Below are 21,223 nucleotides of genomic sequence, written 5' to 3'. Positions count from 1 at the left end.
ATGTAATGAAAGAGAAAAAAATCCTACATTATGTAAAAATAATAAAACCCTGATGAACGAAAGAAGAGAAAAAGTTAATGATAATAAAATCATGTCTTACGTAGAAAAGAGTAAAAAACTTAATAAATATTTGTAGGATTAAAAATATAAAAAATAGAAGTTAGTATATTACTTGATGTAGCCTTTAAAAATTCCAACAAGCTAAAAAAAACTTACTTGTTTATTAAATACTATTAAGTGAACTTAACTTATAAGTTAGTGAAAATAACTTATAAGGTATTAAAAAAATATACTCTAAAAACTATTAAAATAATCTTATCAAATAAACTATTTAAGTCTTATCAAATAACTCATGTTATTTTTTTAAAATAAACTTTTTTTTATCAAAACATCGAATTTAAGTATTATTTAAATTATTTAACTTTAACATCAAGGTATAAGCTATTAATCACTTGTGTCTAATCTTATTACTTATTTTGAATGACTATTTAATAATTTTTTTATTTGCAAGATATAAAATACATTGTATTTTTTCTTAAAACTAAAAGTAATAACTGCTTTTGAGATAAGAGAAAAATGGAAAATAACTAAATACATTTATTTTCAGAATCAAAGTAAATTTGGTTTTAATGTTTGATAAACCTATTCATTCATGCACACGAAAAATATCAACATTGTATCATAAATAATTAACTAGAAAATATAGTAAATGATATTTTTTTTTCCTTTTTAGCATGATTACAATGATCCTGGTACGCAAACAGCCAGCACCAACCATTTTAATAGACTTGAAGGGCCAAAGAGAGTACAAATAACACAGAAGAGACAGAGAGGCCAAGTACACACACTATAAGAGAAGGCAGGCAAAACCAAACCAACATCTCAGTAACTGTCAGAATAAACCAAAGAGATGTCATACTAGTTTAAACACCCTTCTTCTTAGTTCTTCCTTTTTACCATTGCTTTCTTTTCATTTTTATATTGTTTCTTTTAATCAAGTCCCAAGCATAGTTCCAACCTCCAAGTTTACTCTCTCAGGTGTACTTCCTTTTGTCAGATCTCTACACCAAAGGACTCATTCTTGGTCACTTGTTACCACCCCACACACATAACCTTTTTTTTTTTTCCTTTGTTATTTAATAGCCGTTTCTCCATTTTCTTGCTTGCTGGGTTAGTAATAGTATCTTGTGCATTGAAAACTGCCAATTCCTTGTTCGGAACCCGCATTTAAGAGGTTGACTGAGTCACACCATAACGGCACCAGGTACTAGTGCATAAAATCATATATTTTGTGTGGAGTTTAAAAGAGTTCAAAAATCAAAATCATCAGAAATCATCAGCAAAACAGCAACTCCTACCCAATCAAGTGCCGTTACTGTCTTCTCTTTTTGCCTAAAAAAGTTAAACTTCCCCAGCACTCACACACACACACTCATCTATTACCATAACGCCTCTCTCTGTTTCCTCTGTTTCCGTGTTATAAGAGAACTCTCTCAAGCTCTCAGATTTCAACATTGACCAATATTAGGTGAGTTTTGTTTTTTTTTTCTTTCTCCAACATGGTTTGGTTTCTTCCATGGAGCAAAATCTCTTTTTGTTTCTCTTGTCAATTTCTCTGACTTTTTTTCCCTCGGGTTTGGTAAATGTCTAACTAACTCAGTTATGTGTTTTTTTCCAGGGATTTTCTTTATATTATTATTATAATAATCTTGGAACAATGTTACCCCAGAAGCAAGGTGAAGAAACCATGATGTCAAACCTTAACGAAACAACGATTGAGCGTGGTGAAGAGAGAGAGGAAGAGAACGTGGGTGGTGGTTCACATTCCAGTTTGAAAAGCATTCTTTGGCATGGTGGGTCTGCTTATGATGCATGGTTCAGCTGTGCCTCAAATCAGGTAACAAGATATATGAGTCCATGAGAGTGTCACTCACTCTCATCATTGGATTTGGAACTTAGATTCTGTGAGAGAATTTTGGTTTGATTACGTTTTATTGGTTTTGTGCTTTGCAGGTTGCGCAGGTTCTGCTAACACTGCCATACTCTTTCTCTCAGCTGGGAATGCTCTCTGGCATCATATTCCAAGTCTTCTATGGAATAATGGGAAGTTGGACAGCTTATCTGATTAGCATTCTGTACATCGAGTACAGGACCAGAAAAGAGAAAGAGAGTGTCAGCTTCAAAAACCATGTCATTCAGGTTAGAAAAAAAAATTAAATTAAATTAAAAAAGAAACAAAAATCGGAAAACTTTGGTCTAATTTCAATTTTTTTGCAGTGGTTTGAAGTGTTGGAAGGTTTACTGGGTCCATACTGGAAAGCCATTGGCTTGGCCTTCAATTGCACTTTCCTCCTCTTTGGGTCCGTTATCCAGCTTATTGCTTGTGCAAGGTATGAATTCCCCATTATGTAGTCAAGGTTTTAAATTGCGGTTATAGGGACAATCGTGATTTTGTTGCCATCTTTGATATTATGGAAAATTATAAACAAATGTGACCGATGCAGACAAAATTGTGGTCAGAAACCTAATGTTGTGGCAAAAATCACAATCATAGAGTGTTTTTTAAAATCTTGGTTTAGTGTGTATTTGATTAGATAAATTGAGATATTTTGTTGATTTGATTTTAAGAGGGTGTTTTGTGACTTGGGGTGTATATGCTATGACTATGCAGCAACATATACCTCATAAATGACCACTTGGATAAGAGGACCTGGACTTACATATTCGGAGCTTGCTGTGCCACCACAGTGTTCGTACCTTCATTTCACAACTACAGAATTTGGTCTTTCCTTGGCCTTGGCATGACCACTTACACAGCTTGGTACATGACCATTGCAGCCATTGCTCATGGCCAGGTAAGCAATGCCAAGTACAATGGTCTTTATTTCTTCAGTGGGGTCTCTCTTATTTGAAGTCGTTTGATTTTGATCATAATATTATAACTTAGTGTAAAAAAAAAAAAAACATTATCACAGTGTCACTGAGCTGTTTAATTTTGCAGGTTGAAAATGTGACTCACACTGGCCCAAAAAAATTGGTATTGTATTTCACGGGCGCCACCAACATTCTCTACACTTTCGGCGGGCACGCCGTCACAGTGTAAGACCCCATTGTTTTTTTTCTAATATTTTGCTAATTGAGTTCGACAAAACAATGATGATAGATTTTCTTTATTGTCTTAAGACAACGAAACATCAAGGGAGAGTAGAAGTTTATTGCACGACCACTTTCTTCAATTGCAGCTTTTGCCTCCATTCTAATGGGACCTTAGAAAAATAAGACAAAACAATAAATCTGTCATTTTGAACAACCATTACACTGGTCACTGGTGTCTTGGCTTCCACTTCCATTCCCGCTTCAACTTTATCCGTTGAATTGTTCTATATATCTTTAGAATTTTTTGCGTTTCCTCCATCTCCAATACGTACTACAATAGTAGTAACATTTTACCAAATGATATGTACTAATTACCCAGTCTACTTTCTGCTAGTAAAACGAATGGGTAATTTTTTATAATTTAGTTACATTGAAAATATGCAAAACAAGAATTATGTATTTTCAAGAGGAATTTCGAGCAATGGGGCCATGGTTTTTGAAAACAAGTGATGAGTACTGAAATGCACAATTTTTTATATTTTATATTAAATATATTCTCTTGTGTACAACTTGTTTCCTTTCTAATAATATAACTTCAACCTTTTTCGGGTAAAGCAATGTATTTACCCAAAGCAAGAAAAGTTGCAAAGTGAGTTAGAAAACAATTCTAATAACTCATTTGGACATATCCCAGGACTGACAAACAGAATTTCATTTTCGACTTGGAGTATATTAATAGAAATGGAAGGAATTTTATTTGATTTTGAGATGAGAGCATCTGGGTCATTTGCAGATTTAAGTTTGTTGATGTTGCATTATGCACTACTAACGTGGACCCTATGCCTATTACAGGGAAATCATGCATGCAATGTGGAAACCTCAAAAGTTCAAATATATCTATCTTTATGCTACTCTTTATGTGTTCACACTCACCCTACCATCTGCTGTTGCCGTTTATTGGGCCTTTGGTGACAAACTCCTGGACCACTCCAATGCTTTCTCTCTTCTTCCCCGCTCTGGTTGGCGCGATGCAGGTGTCATCTTAATGCTGATTCATCAGGTCCATATACAATTTTTCCCTCCTCTCAGAACTGCTAATTTTTTAAAGACTCAAATTATTCATACAACATTTTATATAACAATATTTTTTTTGTCTATATCTTCCATCACATCATTTAGTACAACTTATACATCTATCTCTTAGTTGGTATAAGTAGTTGTACAAATAACATTTTTTTAAAAATTAAGTACAATTTAATTGTACAAATGTAAAAATGAGAGAGATCGAAAACTAAAAAAGTTTTATTAATTGATGAATTTTGTTTATTACTATGTGAATGACAGTTCATCACTTTTGGATTTGCTTGCACACCATTGTATTTTGTGTGGGAGAAGGTGATAGGAATGCATGACACAAAGAGCATATGTTTGAGGGCACTTGCTAGGTTGCCTGTGGTGATACCAATCTGGTTTTTGGCTATTATCTTCCCTTTCTTTGGTCCTATTAACTCTGCTGTGGGGGCTCTTCTGGTTAGCTTCACCGTGTATGTCATCCCTGCTTGTGCTCATATGCTCACTTACAAGTCTGCTTCTGCACGACAGGTAAAAATAGTCCAATCTCTTCATATCTCATATTTGTTTGTTTCTACCAAATATCTGTCTCATCTAACAATCTTTACTTTCTATATAATGAATTTCTCTAAAATCATAATGTATGGTCATATCATATGCTAATATATTCACTGTTGAGGCTAGTTCTTGTCAATCTGAGATTTAATAGCTGCTAAACTGTACATTCTATGCACAACTTGTAGCTACCTACAATAGTACGAAACATTTAATTAGGCATTGTGTTGTCTTCCCTACTTAAAAAGAAAGCTTTCAATATCTAGGACTGTCTATTTTTATCAGCAGGTCTTAGAAATTATCGGATGAGATTCTTAAAGCCCTTTGTGGCATGGTGTAATAGTGTTTGAGGATATAATTTCAGCTCCATGATTTAACTTTGAAGAGACTTCCCAAGTCACTGGCAGTATTAATCCCTACCCCACTTGTTCTATTAATTATTCGAATTGAAATATTTATGAGAAACGATGGGGTTGGTGCCATTTCTTTGTCATTCAGTTGTATGCCAGTCATACTATACTACCATTGATACTATGCTAACCAAATGTTCACATTTTAGCAATGAGCTGGGCCATGTCTAACCTAACGCTCTTAAGTGACCCTACTTGGTACTCTCACATTACCGTTCCTAACGGATGCTCATAACAAGTCAGCAACTTATTACAGTCAACTAACAGTAACACTACTTTTTGTCTTATTAACGGTTCAATTCAAGCCATAAGTTAATATTTTAACAACTTACTTTGTGTTATGTTTCAGAATGCTGCTGAGAAATTGCCCTTCTTCATCCCAAACTGGACGGCAATGTATGTGGTGAATGCATTTGTGGTGGTGTGGGTTCTAGTGGTTGGATTTGGATTTGGAGGGTGGGCTAGCATGACAAACTTTATCAAACAGGTTGACACATTTGGACTCTTTGCCAAGTGCTACCAATGCCCGCCAAAAGTCCCTGCTTCCAACAACACAATGCTGCATCATTGAAAATTATATATGTTCTTCTGCTTTAAACATATAGGGACACATCAGCATCTCCACCCTTGTGTATTTCCCCTATCTTTTTGTTTAATCTCTCTAGCTATAAATATTGTTAATGCTGATGTTCCCTTGTGTAGAAAGGCAACATTGTTATATTTCGCTTTCGAATCATTTTGGTTAATCATAAACATGCACTATAGTTATAGCATATGTAGGGAGTGATGTTTGGCAATTGGCATATAGCGACCTCAAGTATAGCCTGCATGTTTCCAATAATGTCTTTGCATTCCAATATAATCATTTTTTTCTTCTCCAAATCTCAAGTATTGTTAGATCATGTATGTTTGGTGAAAGTTACATTATAAAAGCGTGTAGTATAAGTTGCTTCCTATCTTCCAAGCCTACTCATAACGGCATTTCTCATGATTAACAAGCTAAACTGAAATTCTTGACTAGCATTTTCTTTATACATGCTTAATTAATGATTCCCTCGTTCACCTGAAGCTATTATCATTATGTTCGTGGTGGCTTAAGTTCAGTTTAATTGTATGTTTGACTAGTCAAAATTGGAATTTGATCAGCGCGAAAAAGGGAATCAGGGTGTATGCGTATGTATGACTTGGAAAGTTTTTAGAGTTTGGAGGGCAATAATTGAGGATTTTGTAAAGGCTTGTTTGAGTTTGGTGTTTGTACCTTTCACCTTTTGCTATATTCCCTGAATCTCAGCCATTGCTTATCACGACCTCTCCCTCCAATTCAACCTTTTTTTAATGTCTTGAGTCTTGTTTAGAAATATAGAATCCTAAGGTGGACCTTGAATTGGGGGAAAACAGTAAAATTCTCCTCCAATTGTGTGGCAATGACATGATTTTTCATTTTGCTTCCTCAGCGAAAATGCCACTAGCAAAAGGGCCATCCGTTGTTTCTATTTGATATTATTGGATCGAATTATCAAAAGTACTCATACACATCAAATCGAATATAAGTGCACTGTGCAGCCAGCTACAAAAATAAGGATAATTTTGATACATTCTGTCAACTAATTAAAAAATGTTTAAAATGAGTGTTAAATAGTAATTATTATAAAAGTTAAAGATTTTCAATAACATAATAATCTATAATTGAATGAGAATAAATTTTTTTATACCACTATATTCTAATTGGATTTCATAAAAATAAGATAAAAATGCATTTTTTTTTCAGGGCAGGAGGATAGGGAGGATGAGTGTGTCTATAACCTTATGGGCACAGTCTAAAAGAAGAAGAAATGATGAACAATATATGCTCGTTATAAACTTTGATATTGTTCTAAAAAAAAACAGTAGTTTACATGGATCATATAAACTTGGACCAATTAGAAGTCAGAAAAAATTAACTACCTACAAAAAACTAGTTTTGCAGATGGCAGTAACTAACTAAGCTATTAATAGAAATATTTAGTCAATACCCTTCAACCTAGAATATGAACATCAAACATTCCAAGCTTGTTATGTATTGTATGAAAGGGAACAAAATAGAGGCATAGTTGATACGCCAGTATCATGAAATTAGCTAGCAAGTGTAGGATGCTTGCTTGAACTTTGTCCCTAACAATGTGCAGAGTTTATTTTGATATGTTTTGTTCTCATGGAATATTGAATTTGGGCAGTTGCTTCCTGCACCCCATGGTTCTTTGTTTTGTATGCAGAGTAAGATAGCTGCTAGCATGGGAATGGATACTGCCGTGGAGTCAATGCATCAACTTAGATTTGGGAAACAACTAGTTCCAGAAATGCTTAAGGAGCTTCTAGATGTTAGTCTTCTCTTCTCCGAATAGTTAAAGGAAAAAAAGTGCTAAATGGTTTCATCTGTTTGGTTTACTTTAACCTGTGGGTTGGTTGGTTGCATGGGGTTTCTTCAGGTGTATGGAACTTCAGGATGGCCCTATATTGAAGAGGCCTCTTACAAGCTCCTAATCGAAGCCATACTTAACAAACAACAAGGTTCTGCAGAAGATAAGGTAAACATTTAGCAACTATTAAATGAATATGTTGTGAAAGATTTCAGTTGAATGAATATGATGAAAGTTTCTCTTGGACAGCATGCTAGACACTAAGTTAACCTAGATTCTTACAAATATGTATGGTATTTTTTATGACTCAGACTAATATATACATTATCTGCAGGAAGGTGTTATCAATGAGACATCATCAGCTGGGATATCTGAAGTTGGCTCTTCTGGCCTAGTGGCTGAGGACACTCTAATATTGCATGCTAGTGATGGTTTGGACTCTTCACTTCAAGCCAATGATCAAGAATATGCATCACTTGTTAATCTAGAAACTGAATTTTATTCCATCCTCTCTCAGTTCCTCCCATTTGAAAATATATTTAAATTAAATAACCCTTTGGATGACATCCATAAATCTATCTTCATCATTCTTAAGCCTGATTGCAGACTTATTTGTTCGTATTTAATTCTTTAAATTGAACTAAGTAATGTACAAGTTAAAGTTTCTTCAACAATTCAAGTCAATAGTTTGGAAGCTGCGATTAAATTGCAAACACAAGATATATTTGCTGCTTAACTGCATCACATTTGAAGAAGTTATGTCTAATTTTCCAAAAGAGTGAAGAAAAACTTACTGACTTTTCTTTTGCTTATGCTAAATCTCTGTGTTTTGTTTCTAGTTGTTAGTCATTCTGTTGTGCAAGCTGATAGAGGAGGACATGAACAATTATAGCGCATTTGTCAAGACTCCAACGATTCAATCTTCCGAAGCATTTGATCATTTTTTATGCCACAAGGGTAAAGGTTACTATGGATTGATTGGTAATGGTAGCCAAGATGATGATGTTGAACTTATCCACTTTCCAGTTGCACCATTACATAGACAAATTGAGAAGATGCTTGGGCAGTATATGGTATGTAAATTCTTGGCCATTAAAAGCACTTGTAATTAAGCCAGGGTGATAGGTAGCAACTTCTTGTTCGTGAGACATTGAAGATGACTCAGTTGACTGATTTTTGTTACGTAGTCTAACATGATATATCCCAAATGATGTTGGAAAGTGTAATTTTATCTTCGGAAATCTACTAAGAATATAAATGCAACAAAAAAAAAAGAAGATAATGAAGACAAAAAAAAAGTAGATGTGAAAAAATAATTTCTATTTAAAATATTATGATTTTCCAATACTAAGAAATTAAATCATAATGTGAAATGAAAGCTGATATTTTAAAATTCAAAAACGGAAAATATACATAACCAAGCACGTAATTGCATGAGGAAAGGCAAAAGGATTATTAATTTTTTTAAATATGTAGCTATTACAAACAAAAGTTGTTTGTGCATGTTTTAACACTTGCTCCAAAAATAGTTAACAAATAGAGTGAATTACAGTAACATTCCTTAATTATTTTAAAATATACATTGACACTTTCGCGTACATCACATTAATCTCTTTAGCTATTAAAAAATATACCCAAACACCCTCTTAATTGTTTAAAAAATATTACATAGAACTCGAAAGGAGGTTAGTGTAAATGTTTAAAAAGTTGGAAAATTTGTATAATTTTACAAAATCTCGAGGTTCGTATAATTTACTCAAAAAATTAAACGCTGGCTAAAAAAATTCCCCTTATATAACTTGTAAAGCCTTGTTTTATTGTTCTATTTGGTAGCGTTTAAATTGCAAAGAAATGAGAAACAGAGGACAAAAGTGCAAAGAAGAAAATTTTCGCCATTTGGTAATAAGAAAATAAATATGAAAGATATCAAAAAAGCTAGTGAGTCCCCCGCAACAGAATTTCTACCTCATAGGCGAAGAAACGCATAAAAATATTATTTTATTCACCTTTACCAAAGTCATCTCTTGCGTGGCATCTGTTCGTTCTGGTGGTGAATTTGTTGTTGTGTTTGTGTTGCTGTGACATGCTTCGATCTAGTGAGATTGTCACCTGCTTCATTTTTTTTTTTTCAATTTCAATTTGCTTCATGGTTTTTGATATGATATGAGCAATTGCATGTTATGCATTTCATTGATCATATAATTGATTACACGTATGATATAATGGATCATGGTCACACATAATGGCTTGTTTGTACATATAAAATCTATTATTAATGTTTTTGATTTGGTTCTCTAATTAGAGTCTTAAACTCCCCCTGTTATTTTAAGATATTTTCATAGATTTTAGTCATTTGAACTTACTATAAAATTAATTCTTTATAAAAATTTAATTACATTTAAAATTGAAAGTGTATTATGTAGAATTAAACCTAAGTCTTTTCTTACAAACTCACTTTGTGTTTGTGGAGGAAAACCTATTACCAATTAACTTATACATAATTGTTTTTTTTTCTTCTTAAAAAACACACATAGTCCATTATTTGTTACCATAATTGATTATGACTTCTGAATGAAAAAAACTGTATTTTATTTGGTTAAAATGGTATTTCTAATAGTAATAATCTAATTTCTTTCTTCTTCCTTTCTTTAAAAAGAAAATAATTTTATTTTTCTCAAACCAAACAATTAACATTTTGACTCCATTTCTTATCTATTTCTTTTATCTTCTCTCCTAAGCTAAATATTTCTGGTACCTATATTTTCTTTTTCTCTTCCAAATACAAATTATTAAAATTAATATAAAGTTTAATTTTATGAATAAATGTATGATATGTAAAAATAATATTTTGAGGAAAATATTAGTGATTAGATCACACATTTAATTAATTTTCTTTTGGTATTGATTGTAAATTTAAATCTATGTATTAACACGACACGTGCGTGTATATATATATATATATATATAACAGTCAAATGCCATGTAATAACATGAATTTCTTTTCATTGAAATGTCACTGAAATTAACATAGTAAAAGGCTTTAGTTACAACATGGCAGAACTACATTCGATTCTTTCTTCTAATTTTTTTTTGCCGAAATTAATTAATCAATTATATCTATTTGTATATTATATACAAAATTTTTAATGCAATGTATAAAAATGAAAATTTATTTTCATGACAAGTGAGAACTCTGTAATAAAGAACACAAGTTTTGGAGGTAATATGACGATTTTTTTTGTTTGTATCACCGCTATTTTTTTATTGAAGATAATTATATTCTAATTGGATAATATTATTATCAAAAATAAGATTCTTTCTCTAATTATTTAATTCTGAAGGTTCAAGATTACTCATTTTATTTACAAGTTTTGATACGATGATAAAATTGAAAATCAATATGCACTTGTACCAATCATTTTATTCAAAATAATAATAAAGAAAACAAGGTTGGGATCACGGTTCATTTCATATTTGTTTGAAATTATTTTAGTATCATTTAATTTAAAAGAATAACTTTGTATAAGTCAAAAAATATAACAAGAGATATTTATTATCATAGAAAATATTTTAGTTTGACATTTTAAATCAATATATCTAATAATTAATCATACAAATTTTTTACACTGACAATAAATATCGTTCAAACTCAATTTTCAAAGAAAAAAAATAATTTTAGAATTTAATTTCAAATGTTTTTCAATATTAATATTTCTTATTGAGAATCTATATATATCAAAGTAATATATAAATGAAAATATATTTATAAATCTAATATTTTTAAAAATACATTTTTTATAAATTAATATCCGTAAGTATATATATTTTTATAGATCTGTAAATGTTGATATTTGGAAAAATAAAAAAATATTATTAAAAAATTAAAATAGAAAATATAAATTTCAAAGTTAACACTCATGGAAGACAAGAGCTATAACACTAGTAATATTAATAGAAATGTCGGTGATATATCACTTAATATTTTTTCATTATTGAATAAAATGCATACTAATGAATTGGTAAAGATCGAGTCTAATCTAAGTATTATTTCAATAACTAGTATAGAATTTAATTAAAATAAAAATATTTAAAAAAAAAACTAAAATTGCGCTGTAAAAAATCTTACTAGTTACGAAAAATGCGTGTCTTGTCTATCTTCCATGTTGCCAAATTTCAATATAAAGAGATTTTCTTTTTTCTTTTTCACGTAAGAAAAAAAAAAGATTCTATCTAGTCGTTTAATCCGCTTAGGTGTCAAACGCTGATTGGGGTTCGAAACTTGGGCCGCTTTATATTCGTCCTATAAACGGCAGAAAATATCTGCGCGGGTATTTAAAAAAATAAATAAAAATAGCAGATAATTAGTTCCCCTCTGCTGTTACTTCTTCTTCTTCTCCATCGTTTTCTTCAATCCTTCATTCGTTTCAATGGCGCTAAGGTTTCATTTCAATTAGAGGCACCGCACGCTCCAAACGGAACCATGAATCTCTCGTTGGCAGCTCCTTCGGCTTTTCGCGGGAATCTCCTCGTTCCCCTGTCGCGCTGCACCTCTTGCTTGGAACTTGATCTCCGTATTCAGCACTCCGAAGGTTTTCGCCACTTGCGTCCTCGTTGGAGTTCGTTCAAGCTGATTCGGAATCCGAGGTAGGTGTTTTTTTTCTTCTTCTTTGAAGTGGAATTCGTTTCGTTTTCCGTTTGTTACTGATTTGGCTTCAAATGCTGATGCGGTTTTGAACTGGAATGGATCGAGCAGGAGGAGAGTGATTGCTTGTAGTGTTACTGAGCCACATAATGGTAGCGACGAGAAGGTACTTTCTTCAGGAATCAGCTTGCTCTCTCTTTAACTGACATTAAGCTTCACAAGTTGGAGTTTGATATGATGAAGACTTTTGACTTGAGTTGAACCTTGCAAAATTGTTCGAAATTCCTTGCATGATAATATTTTGCAAGCTTCCAAGAGACGAAGTAAAATTAAATAAAGAATTAATGCCTTTTGGTCCTAGAGTCAAGGAGCTTGGTTTTCTTCGTACAAGATTAATAGGTTTGAGTCTTGTGAATGGAAAAAATATGGACTAGGGAGCTTTGAGGGGTTCTGACCAAAAATCAAATCAAATGAATAAAATTTCTTGCCTTAAAAAACAATTGTTATGTTGAAATCGTCATCAAGCGGGGGTCAAAAAGGCAAAAGTTGTCAGTTGGAATGTGGATGTTTCAGCAAATTAAAATTAAACTCAATCTTAATAGGTTATGTTTTAGTTATCAAGATAAAAATATTTTTTTTGTTTTATTGTTTGCACTTTGCACTCAAACACAATGTAGACCTTTCTTTACTCTTCATACTTTACCCTTGACAATTTGCAACTTTTTTAATTTACCTAGGAGAAAGAAGCAGATAAAAATGGAGAAACACTACCTTTGGAAGATTCCTCTGAGCAAAGTATCCCTCCACCTGTAGATGCAGAACAAATAAATGAGTTTAGTGATGAAAATAAAGGTCAAAGTGATGTGCAGGTGATGTCTGGCTTAGTTAGCTTCAATTTTAAATTTGATCAGATATAAATATGTTGCCAAAGTTTGTTCAATATATATTTTTCTGTCATTGTTTAATATCCTATATTCATATGGAACATTGCTAAACAGGTTGTTACTCATGGACATAATGCACTCAAGAAGTTATCTTATGAAATTTATTTCATTATCTTATTTACTCATAATGTGTACAAGAGCATTTTTTTAAGTTACAATCAAGTGTCCTTGATAAGTCCATGTCTTTGCAATTTGTCAAAAACCAAATCCTTAAAATCAGACCTAGTTTTGCTAGTCTGAATTCATCAATTGTTGTTTGCCACTATAATCTCCTTAATAAATAATTATAACTATTCCTTCATGGACTCAATTTTAGTTTGAGTATACAAAAGGATAAAAAATTGAAAAAAGACGAAATTGTGTCATTTGGAGTTGGGAACATTATGTGATAGTTTTCTTATCTCTTATTCTTTGAGCAGAATATGGATGATAGCAATGAAGTTGCCAGTGGATCACCTCTGCCAGGTGTGAAGGTGATTACTTTTTATTCAGTATTTCCTACTTTAAAAGAGGCATTCTCCTTTTTTAATTCTTCTGTGTTTCTTTTCTTTCTGTTCTGAACAGCCTCAGAAACTGGATGAAGCAATAAAAATTCCCAAGGAAACAATTGAAATTCTTAAGAACCAAGTTTTTGGGTTTGACACTTTTTTCGTAACTAGCCAAGATCCTTACGAGGTGTGAGCCTATCTTTCCTATATGTTTATTTTTGCATATGCACAGAGGTCTTGTTGTATGAAGATTGGGTCTTTCTTTTCTGCCAGGGTGGAGTGCTGTTCAAAGGAAACTTGCGAGGGCAAGCTGCTAAAAGTTATGATAAAATATCGAAGAGATTGAAAGTATGTAATATTTTCTGTTTCTTTGTTTAAGTGGTTTTGTGAGCGATTCCAGTTTAAATCAACGTCTGAAGTCTGAACTATATTTATGCATAATTATTATTATAGGATAAATTTGGAGATGAATACAAGCTTTTCCTTTTAGTAAATCCAGAGGATAATATGCCAGTGGCTGTTGTGGTTCCAAGAACAACCTTACAACCAGAGACAACTGGTGCTTGTTTAGCTCCTGCAACATTGTGGATCAAAAAGTGTTCTTTCAATAGTAAAGCTTATGATGTTACTTATATTTGCAGCTGTACCTGAGTGGTTTGCTGCTGGATCTTTTGGACTGGTTACAGTTTTTACCTTACTTCTTCGAAATGTTCCTTCTTTGCAATCCGATTTATTGTAAGCTGTTTTCTTATGCCTTAAGTTGTCATTTCATACTGTGTTATCTCTTAGGGAAGAGTGTAGTATCACACAACACTGTCTCATGTACTTTCATTTTCTATACTGATTCAGTTGTGTTTACTCCTTCGCTTGAGTAATAAGTTCAGGACAGTTTCACAAATACATTGTTTGGGTACATAAATGTTGATCTTCCGGGCTGTATGATTCTTAAAAAGGATGGTCTCATATAATACTTTAATTATTGATGAGTTCTTGTCTGCCTTTCACAGGAATAAATCTGTATTTCTTGTTGTCATTTCCCTGGTCGACTGATTGTTTCATATCATAGATGCTTCAATTTGTTATGCACTTATAATCATAAAGTGAAATTTAGAGGTCATTTGGTTTAAATAAAAGGATTTTTGTTTTCACTTTTAATTACAAAAATGTCACATTGTTTTCCCCTTTGTTTCTTGTTTTCAAAAGTTCGTTTCTTGTTTTAAAATACTTCAACTATTCATAAATTCTTGTCCGGACTTCATAGGAATAAATCATTAGTTCTTGTTGTCATTTCCCTGATTGACTGTTTGTTTCATATAATAGTCGCTTCAATTTGGTATACACTTAAAATCATAAAATAAAATTTAGAGATCATTTGGTTTAATAGAAAGTTTTTTTTTTTTTCACTTTTGATTACAAATATCTTTCCTTGTTTTCCACTTTGTTACTTATTTTTTGTACAAACTTTTGAAAATAAGAACGGTGAAAATTAGGAGACATTTTTGTAATTGAAAGTGAAAAAAAAAGAAACTAAACATTTTTTCAAACCAAATGACACTTAAAGTTTTGTGCACATATATTTTAAGTGCTAATTACTTCATAATTTTGGATTGGTGTGTAGGCTTAAGCCTTTGATTACCATTTAAAGATGTATAGAATAACTATTCTACAAATGAGAAGATTTTTGTTAGTTTGCTTCATATTTTGATGTTTCACCAATTAATATTATTAATGTTCCAGATCAACTTTTGACAATCTGAACTTGTTAAAGGATGGCCTACCCGGAGCCCTTGTTACTGCACTTATTCTGGGGGTACATGAACTTGGTCACTTCTTAGCTGCCAAAGACACTGGAGTTAAACTTGGGGTCCCGTACTTTGTTCCTAGCTGGCAGGTTGTATGATAAAATTCTTTATCTTCTATTACAATTTTTTAATAAAAGATATTTCTTCAATTAAATAACATAATAATTGAGGGTATCATGTTTTCCATCTAGTATGCATTACATAAATCATTCAGAGAATGTATACTTGCATAGAGCTTTAGTTCATTGTTTATGTTTGATTAATTATTTATCTTTGCTGATCCATGACAATTGGAAATATTCCATCTGTGTTTGTCTTGCACAATATAACATTAAATTGCTCTAGACCTTTAGTACATTGTCATTTGGGAATTGCTTGTGTTGCTTTCCTACAGAGTCAAGTCTTGGCTTCTGAATTGCATGACTATAATCCAAAAAATGGCAATCATTTTAATTCTCCTAGATTAGGTAATATTGTGGTACTTTAGGAATGTTGTTATGCCTTTTCTGTGTGTTTTTCTTACTATCTAATTTAATATGGTATGGTTTGGTGTCAAGAGTCAAATGGACAAATTGGTGATATGTAAAATTTGGATATTGGCCAATGGCCAATTTTCCTCTTGTTGATATGTAGAATTTCTAACATCTTAAATTCTAAATACAAGAAACAAAAATTCTGATGAGTAATTTGGTGGCAGATAGGCTCTTTTGGTGCCATTACAAGGATAAGAAATATAGTACCCAATCGCGAAGATCTGCTCAAGGTTGCAGCTGCTGGACCAATAGCTGGCTATGCCTTGGGTCTTTTGCTTCTGCTTCTAGGTTTTATCTTGCCTCCCAGTGATGGTATTGGTGTTGTTGTTGATGCTTCTGTGTTTCACGAGTCGTTTCTTGCTGGCGGTATTGGTAAGCTACTAAGCTATACACTTTAGTAAGCGTAAAGAAATTAGGATAGAATTGTGCCTGCATTCTTTTACAAGTTTTATTAAAAAAATTTCAAATGAGCATTTATTTGTTGTTATTATTACATAAACAAATTAAATCCCATGACTGCCGAGTATATCACTAATTATTTTTATTTGCTGCTTCATTGATTTAGAAAACCAAAATGTAGTGACAATTTTTATTTACTATTTAGCAAAGCTGCTTCTTGGTAACGTTCTCAAGGAAGGAACTGCAATTTCTATCAACCCTCTTGTGATTTGGGCTTGGGCAGGACTCCTCATCAATGCCATCAACAGCATTCCTGCAGGAGAGCTTGATGGAGGGAGAATTTCGTTTGCCCTATGGGGAAGAAAGGTATAACAGTAATATTTTTTAAAAAGAAAACTTTTACGAGTGAAACTTGATTTGTCAGTATATTATGATCTTAATAATATTTGACTAATTGCACAATTGCCTTCCTTTGTTTCCTTTTATGTGAAGATACTGACTCAAGTCTATTTCGCAGGCTTCATTACGCTTCACAGGGGTTTCAATTGCGTTGCTGGGAGTCTCGTCACTGCTTAATGATGTAGCTTTCTATTGGGTAGTTCTGATATTCTTCTTGCAAAGAGGTCCAATTGCTCCTCTTTCTGAGGAAATAACTGATCCTGGTGAGAAATATGTTGCTATTGGAGTAACAGTTTTACTCCTAGGTTTGTTGGTATGCTTGCCATATCCTTTCCCATTTACAGAAGAAACCCTCACAAGTTTCTAGAAATAATGGCCTCATAAACTCTGGCAGCATTGATTTAGACTGCTAGTACATGAAATTTTGAGAACTGAGAGTAAACAGGTAGGATTTTCAGTGAATCAAACAGTCAACGTTGGCTCATACGCTAGGTGAATAATCAAACCTCAAAATATTGAGGCTGAAACGCCCTAGTTTTGTTATTCATATTCATTAACAATGGAATTTTTTTTAAGGGTTAAGTATGTTTTTAATCTTTTAAATTTGAATAATTATTTTTTTAGTCTTTTAAAAAATAATTTATTTTTATTAGTTCTTTAAATTTTTTAAAAGTTACTTTTATTTCATCTTGTTTTTTTATAATGGTGTTATAATTTGTGATGATTTTTTATCATCAAACATTTTTTATAAATTTAATTTCTTTAAAAATGATTTGTGATAGTTTCAAATCACTAAAATATGTAAAAAAAAACCATGACAATTTCACATTCTTGTTTTTAAAATGAATATCCAACATCCAACGCTGATAATAGAATAAACGTTGAAAAAGTGGATCATTATGTTTTATCATGCGATCAAAAAGGATTTTTAAATACTTAAATATGTCTATCGTCTGAAAGTGTGGTTTAATAACAAAGTGAATTCATTTATACTACAATATGCCTATCTTAGATTATTCTTTATTACTTAATTTAAACTAACACTTGAATATAATAGGACTTAGATAGATTTAGAAATGATATATTCAAGATCAATTTGCTGTTGGAATCATGAAGAGCTTGTCTTATTTAGAAAGATTTGCACTCCAACTATTTTAAGACGATGAAAAATGAGTGAAAAGTGATCAAGTCAAGAATTAAAAAGTGAACCAAAAGGATATCATTTTGAGAAAAAAAACATTAAGTTAAGAGAGTTTATTGTTTGTCTAGAAAAACCGTATTCTAAAATTAAGTTTTTTGTTGTAAACACACTATGAGTGTTGGATTCTCTAATTCCATTTTTAAATAGTTTTAGAATGTGAAGAGTCAATGACTTAGCGATAAAATAATACTTAGATGTCTTAAATTTAGGAGGAATGGAGAATATCGGTAAGCCATAAATGACAAGATAAAATAGTTGTTGTAATTAGTTTTGATTAGTAAAATTCTTTACAAATTTGTGAAGAAGAACTGAACATATTTCAGATTGACTAAATCAGTATAAAACTGAGTATTTCTACTATTTTCTTTCAACTTGCCATAGTATTTTAAAGACATAATATTGATAGATCTTTGCACACAAGTTTTTCATTAAAAACTACTATTTTTAAATCACTTGAGACAATCTTTTATTATTTTCGAAAAATATACTTGTCACTAGACAGTAGTCTTTGTGAATTATATTGACTTCAAATCACCTCTATTGCAAAAAGATTCAAAAACTGATGTAACACACTATTCAAACTTTCTATTTTAGTGTGATTTATTGTATTTCGATGTTTTTATTTTTTTCTTTAAAACTACCATAATATGTAAAAAAACAAACAGCCACCAAACCATATGAATCAAATGTTTTTGGTAGTTTAAAATCATTAAAAATAATTTTTAAAAAATAAATTAGAAAATCAATTTTGACAGTTAAAAATTATTATAAATTGTGAAATTATGAACACATGGAATAAAGGGGGTTTAAAAATATTTTTTCGAAAATTTAAGGAATTAGTAAAAATAATTTTTTTAAGGACCAAATAAATAATTATCAAAATTTAAAAGATTAAAAATATATTTAGGACTTATTTTAATTTTAAGTTCGGGTTTCTCACATCGTATAATGGTTGGAAATTGAAATGATTACTTGGAATTTGGAAGAAAAAATGTCTCATGTTATTTGTAAGTTTAAGAGTTTTAGGCGTTTAAGGCATGCTTAATAAAAAAAATAATTGATAAGTTAGCTCAAAGTTGGAAAGCTTTGTAGTTGAAAGTTGGAAATTGTTGCTTCCTTCATTTCATAATAATGGTCATTATTTTATAATAATTGTCATATAAGAAAAAAAATTATTTCAAAATAATTGTTATTTTTTTAATATAACATTAATTACATTTGTTTGATAAATGTTAAACAATGCTCAAAGTGCATTGCTTAAGGAATTAACTTAAAGTATAAATATTTTTATTGGGAGGTGAAAAAATTGTAACATTAATTAAATTTGTTTTATTCATTTATTTATTTATTTTTCTTAATTTGTGTAAAATAACATAGGACGAGAATCATAAACAAGCACAGGGGTTATTAAAGCTTATTAAATTATAAATATTTATAAATTTATTTATTTAAATGATTGATAAATATAAAATGAAAGAAAATTTCTATGGTATTTTTATATAAAATAATTTTAATTTATGGATAAGAAAATATGTTTCAGAAATTTTAATTTTGGTTTTAAATTTTTACAACCCTTTAAGTGGAGATCAATTATTTTAATTATATTTTTTTAGTTTCAGTTATCTAACTTTTTCATATATCTTAATCTTTTATTTTAAAATATTCTAAGATATTTAATTTAATTTAGTTGCAATGCGTTCCAATTTCCAAGCTATGGTCTTGGTCTTGATCTGCAGTGTACTACACTAGTCATACAAATGATAATGTTATTAGCATCGTCACAATTGATAACTAAAAACTGCAAAAAAATAATGAACACTGAGCAGAGCATAATACAATGGATTATATGTATAAACCGATTATGTCTTAGAAGATTGATAGGCAGAGCCAATGCAAAGAAGTCGCTGCATATTTCCAGGAAACACTTTGGAAGCTCCGAGAATCCAACAACACCGAATATGGCCGTAGCCCTGTTCTGATCAATATTTAAAAATACAGAAATAATAAACCATTGAGATTCAATTAAATTTAAAGATGAAGATTTATTCTGTTAAATATATAAGGGCATATTGAAACAATGATAAAAGTTTAAGTATTAATAGAGATAGAATGAAAATTAAGAGAGTTTATTCGCTAAAAGGTAAAAGTTTAAGGTGTTTAAATGCCCTTTTCCCTTTTTTTTATAACACACTTAACATTGTTACTGATGGCATGATTAATGTACTCCTTATAATGATTTAGGAATTTTTGGTGATTTATGCCTATTCGTTCTCCATTCCACGAAAACTTACAGGGATGTTACATCATTCCATCGATTTTGTTTCTCACATTGGCATTGTTCTCTGCTTTTTGAAATGCATCTTGACTTCTTGTCACATTGGAGTCGTCTCTAGTTTGGGTGGAGACTTGCTCCAGTGTTTGGAATATAAATTGATGTCGCAATCTATTGTTCAATGAATTGAAAGCATTCATCCAGCAAGTAATCACGCGTGTTACGAACAGAAACGGTTCAACGAATATAATTTTATTTTTTTTAACTTTCTGAATGCATGGTTATTTATTAGATTTTCCTAATCAAGTTCTTATAACATTTTTTTTTCCAATACAGCTAATCTACTTGGTCTTTGTAGGTTAATCTTTAATAAGATTTTATTAAACGGTCATTAACGGATGCATTACCAAAAATAAAAAATATTTTATTAATTTTAATTTAAAAAAATTTATTTTCTCAAAAATAAGAACTATAAGTATTATTTCATATATAATCCAAGATATATTGTTTTGAAAAGAATGAAACCTTCTTACATGATTGAGTATGCCAATTATAATATTATTTTTATTTATAAAATATTTTTAAAAAAAAATAGTTCTAGAAATTAATATATTCCACCAATATCTAATAAATTACGATTAATTGAATTTCCAAGCTTATCTTAAGTCAAATTGACGTCAATTATCTTTTTAAAATTTATATTTATTTAACAGTTTTGAACTAATAATAAGATTTGATAATTTAATGAATAATATTTTACATAATATGATATAATATTTATATTATTTATTTTGATATATATTATAAAATATATTTAATTTTAATTTTATGATTTAATTATGCACAATATTTTATTTTGACAGAATTATGCAAAATATTAAGATTAACATGTATCATAATACCAACAAATTCAATCAATCCAATTTTTATCCATATATTATTAAATCTTCATCAAATCAGCTAGGAACGTAAATAAATAACTCTTTCAACCTTGAGTATTAGTACATGAGTATGA

At 30.9% G+C, this 21,223-nt stretch overlaps 3 protein-coding genes across 4 annotated transcripts; all 3 read left to right on the top strand.

The window, feature by feature from the left end:
* Nucleotides 1-817: 817 nt before the first annotated feature.
* LOC114385005 (auxin transporter-like protein 1) lies at nucleotides 818-6,008 on the top strand. The gene is made up of 9 exons (XM_028344921.1): nucleotides 818-1,528; nucleotides 1,679-1,897; nucleotides 2,014-2,199; nucleotides 2,278-2,390; nucleotides 2,672-2,855; nucleotides 3,002-3,099; nucleotides 3,949-4,156; nucleotides 4,441-4,698; nucleotides 5,482-6,008. Exons 2-9 carry the CDS (start codon nucleotides 1,718-1,720, stop codon nucleotides 5,701-5,703), a joined length of 1,449 nt encoding a protein of 482 aa, XP_028200722.1. The 5' UTR covers nucleotides 818-1,528; nucleotides 1,679-1,717; the 3' UTR covers nucleotides 5,704-6,008.
* Nucleotides 6,009-6,213: 205 nt separating this feature from the next.
* LOC114385007 lies at nucleotides 6,214-8,717 on the top strand. 2 transcript variants are annotated; one of them, XM_028344923.1, is made up of 4 exons: nucleotides 6,214-7,489; nucleotides 7,598-7,696; nucleotides 7,863-7,959; nucleotides 8,368-8,717. In XM_028344923.1, the coding sequence occupies exons 1-4, from the start codon at nucleotides 7,379-7,381 to the stop codon at nucleotides 8,418-8,420; spliced, it is 360 nt and encodes a 119-aa protein (XP_028200724.1). In that variant the 5' UTR covers nucleotides 6,214-7,378; the 3' UTR covers nucleotides 8,421-8,717. The 2 variants fall into 2 exon arrangements, with proteins under 2 accessions (XP_028200724.1, XP_028200723.1); XM_028344922.1 differs by having other exon boundaries at nucleotides 7,863-8,717.
* A 3,135-nt stretch (nucleotides 8,718-11,852) lies between these two features.
* Nucleotides 11,853-17,317, top strand: LOC114385328 (probable zinc metalloprotease EGY2, chloroplastic). Its single transcript, XM_028345359.1, has 12 exons — nucleotides 11,853-12,172; nucleotides 12,282-12,336; nucleotides 12,908-13,039; nucleotides 13,534-13,587; nucleotides 13,679-13,789; nucleotides 13,876-13,950; nucleotides 14,056-14,161; nucleotides 14,244-14,337; nucleotides 15,340-15,493; nucleotides 16,102-16,309; nucleotides 16,542-16,702; nucleotides 16,854-17,317. Exons 1-12 carry the CDS (start codon nucleotides 12,009-12,011, stop codon nucleotides 17,100-17,102), a joined length of 1,563 nt encoding a protein of 520 aa, XP_028201160.1. The 5' UTR covers nucleotides 11,853-12,008; the 3' UTR covers nucleotides 17,103-17,317.
* Nucleotides 17,318-21,223: the final 3,906 nt, after the last annotated feature.

Source organism: Glycine soja, chromosome 14 (assembly GCF_004193775.1).
Source record: "Glycine soja cultivar W05 chromosome 14, ASM419377v2, whole genome shotgun sequence".
Classification (NCBI taxonomy): domain Eukaryota; kingdom Viridiplantae; phylum Streptophyta; class Magnoliopsida; order Fabales; family Fabaceae; genus Glycine; species Glycine soja.
Note: the sequence above shows the minus strand (reverse complement) of the source record. Positions and strands in the feature narration are given on the sequence as shown.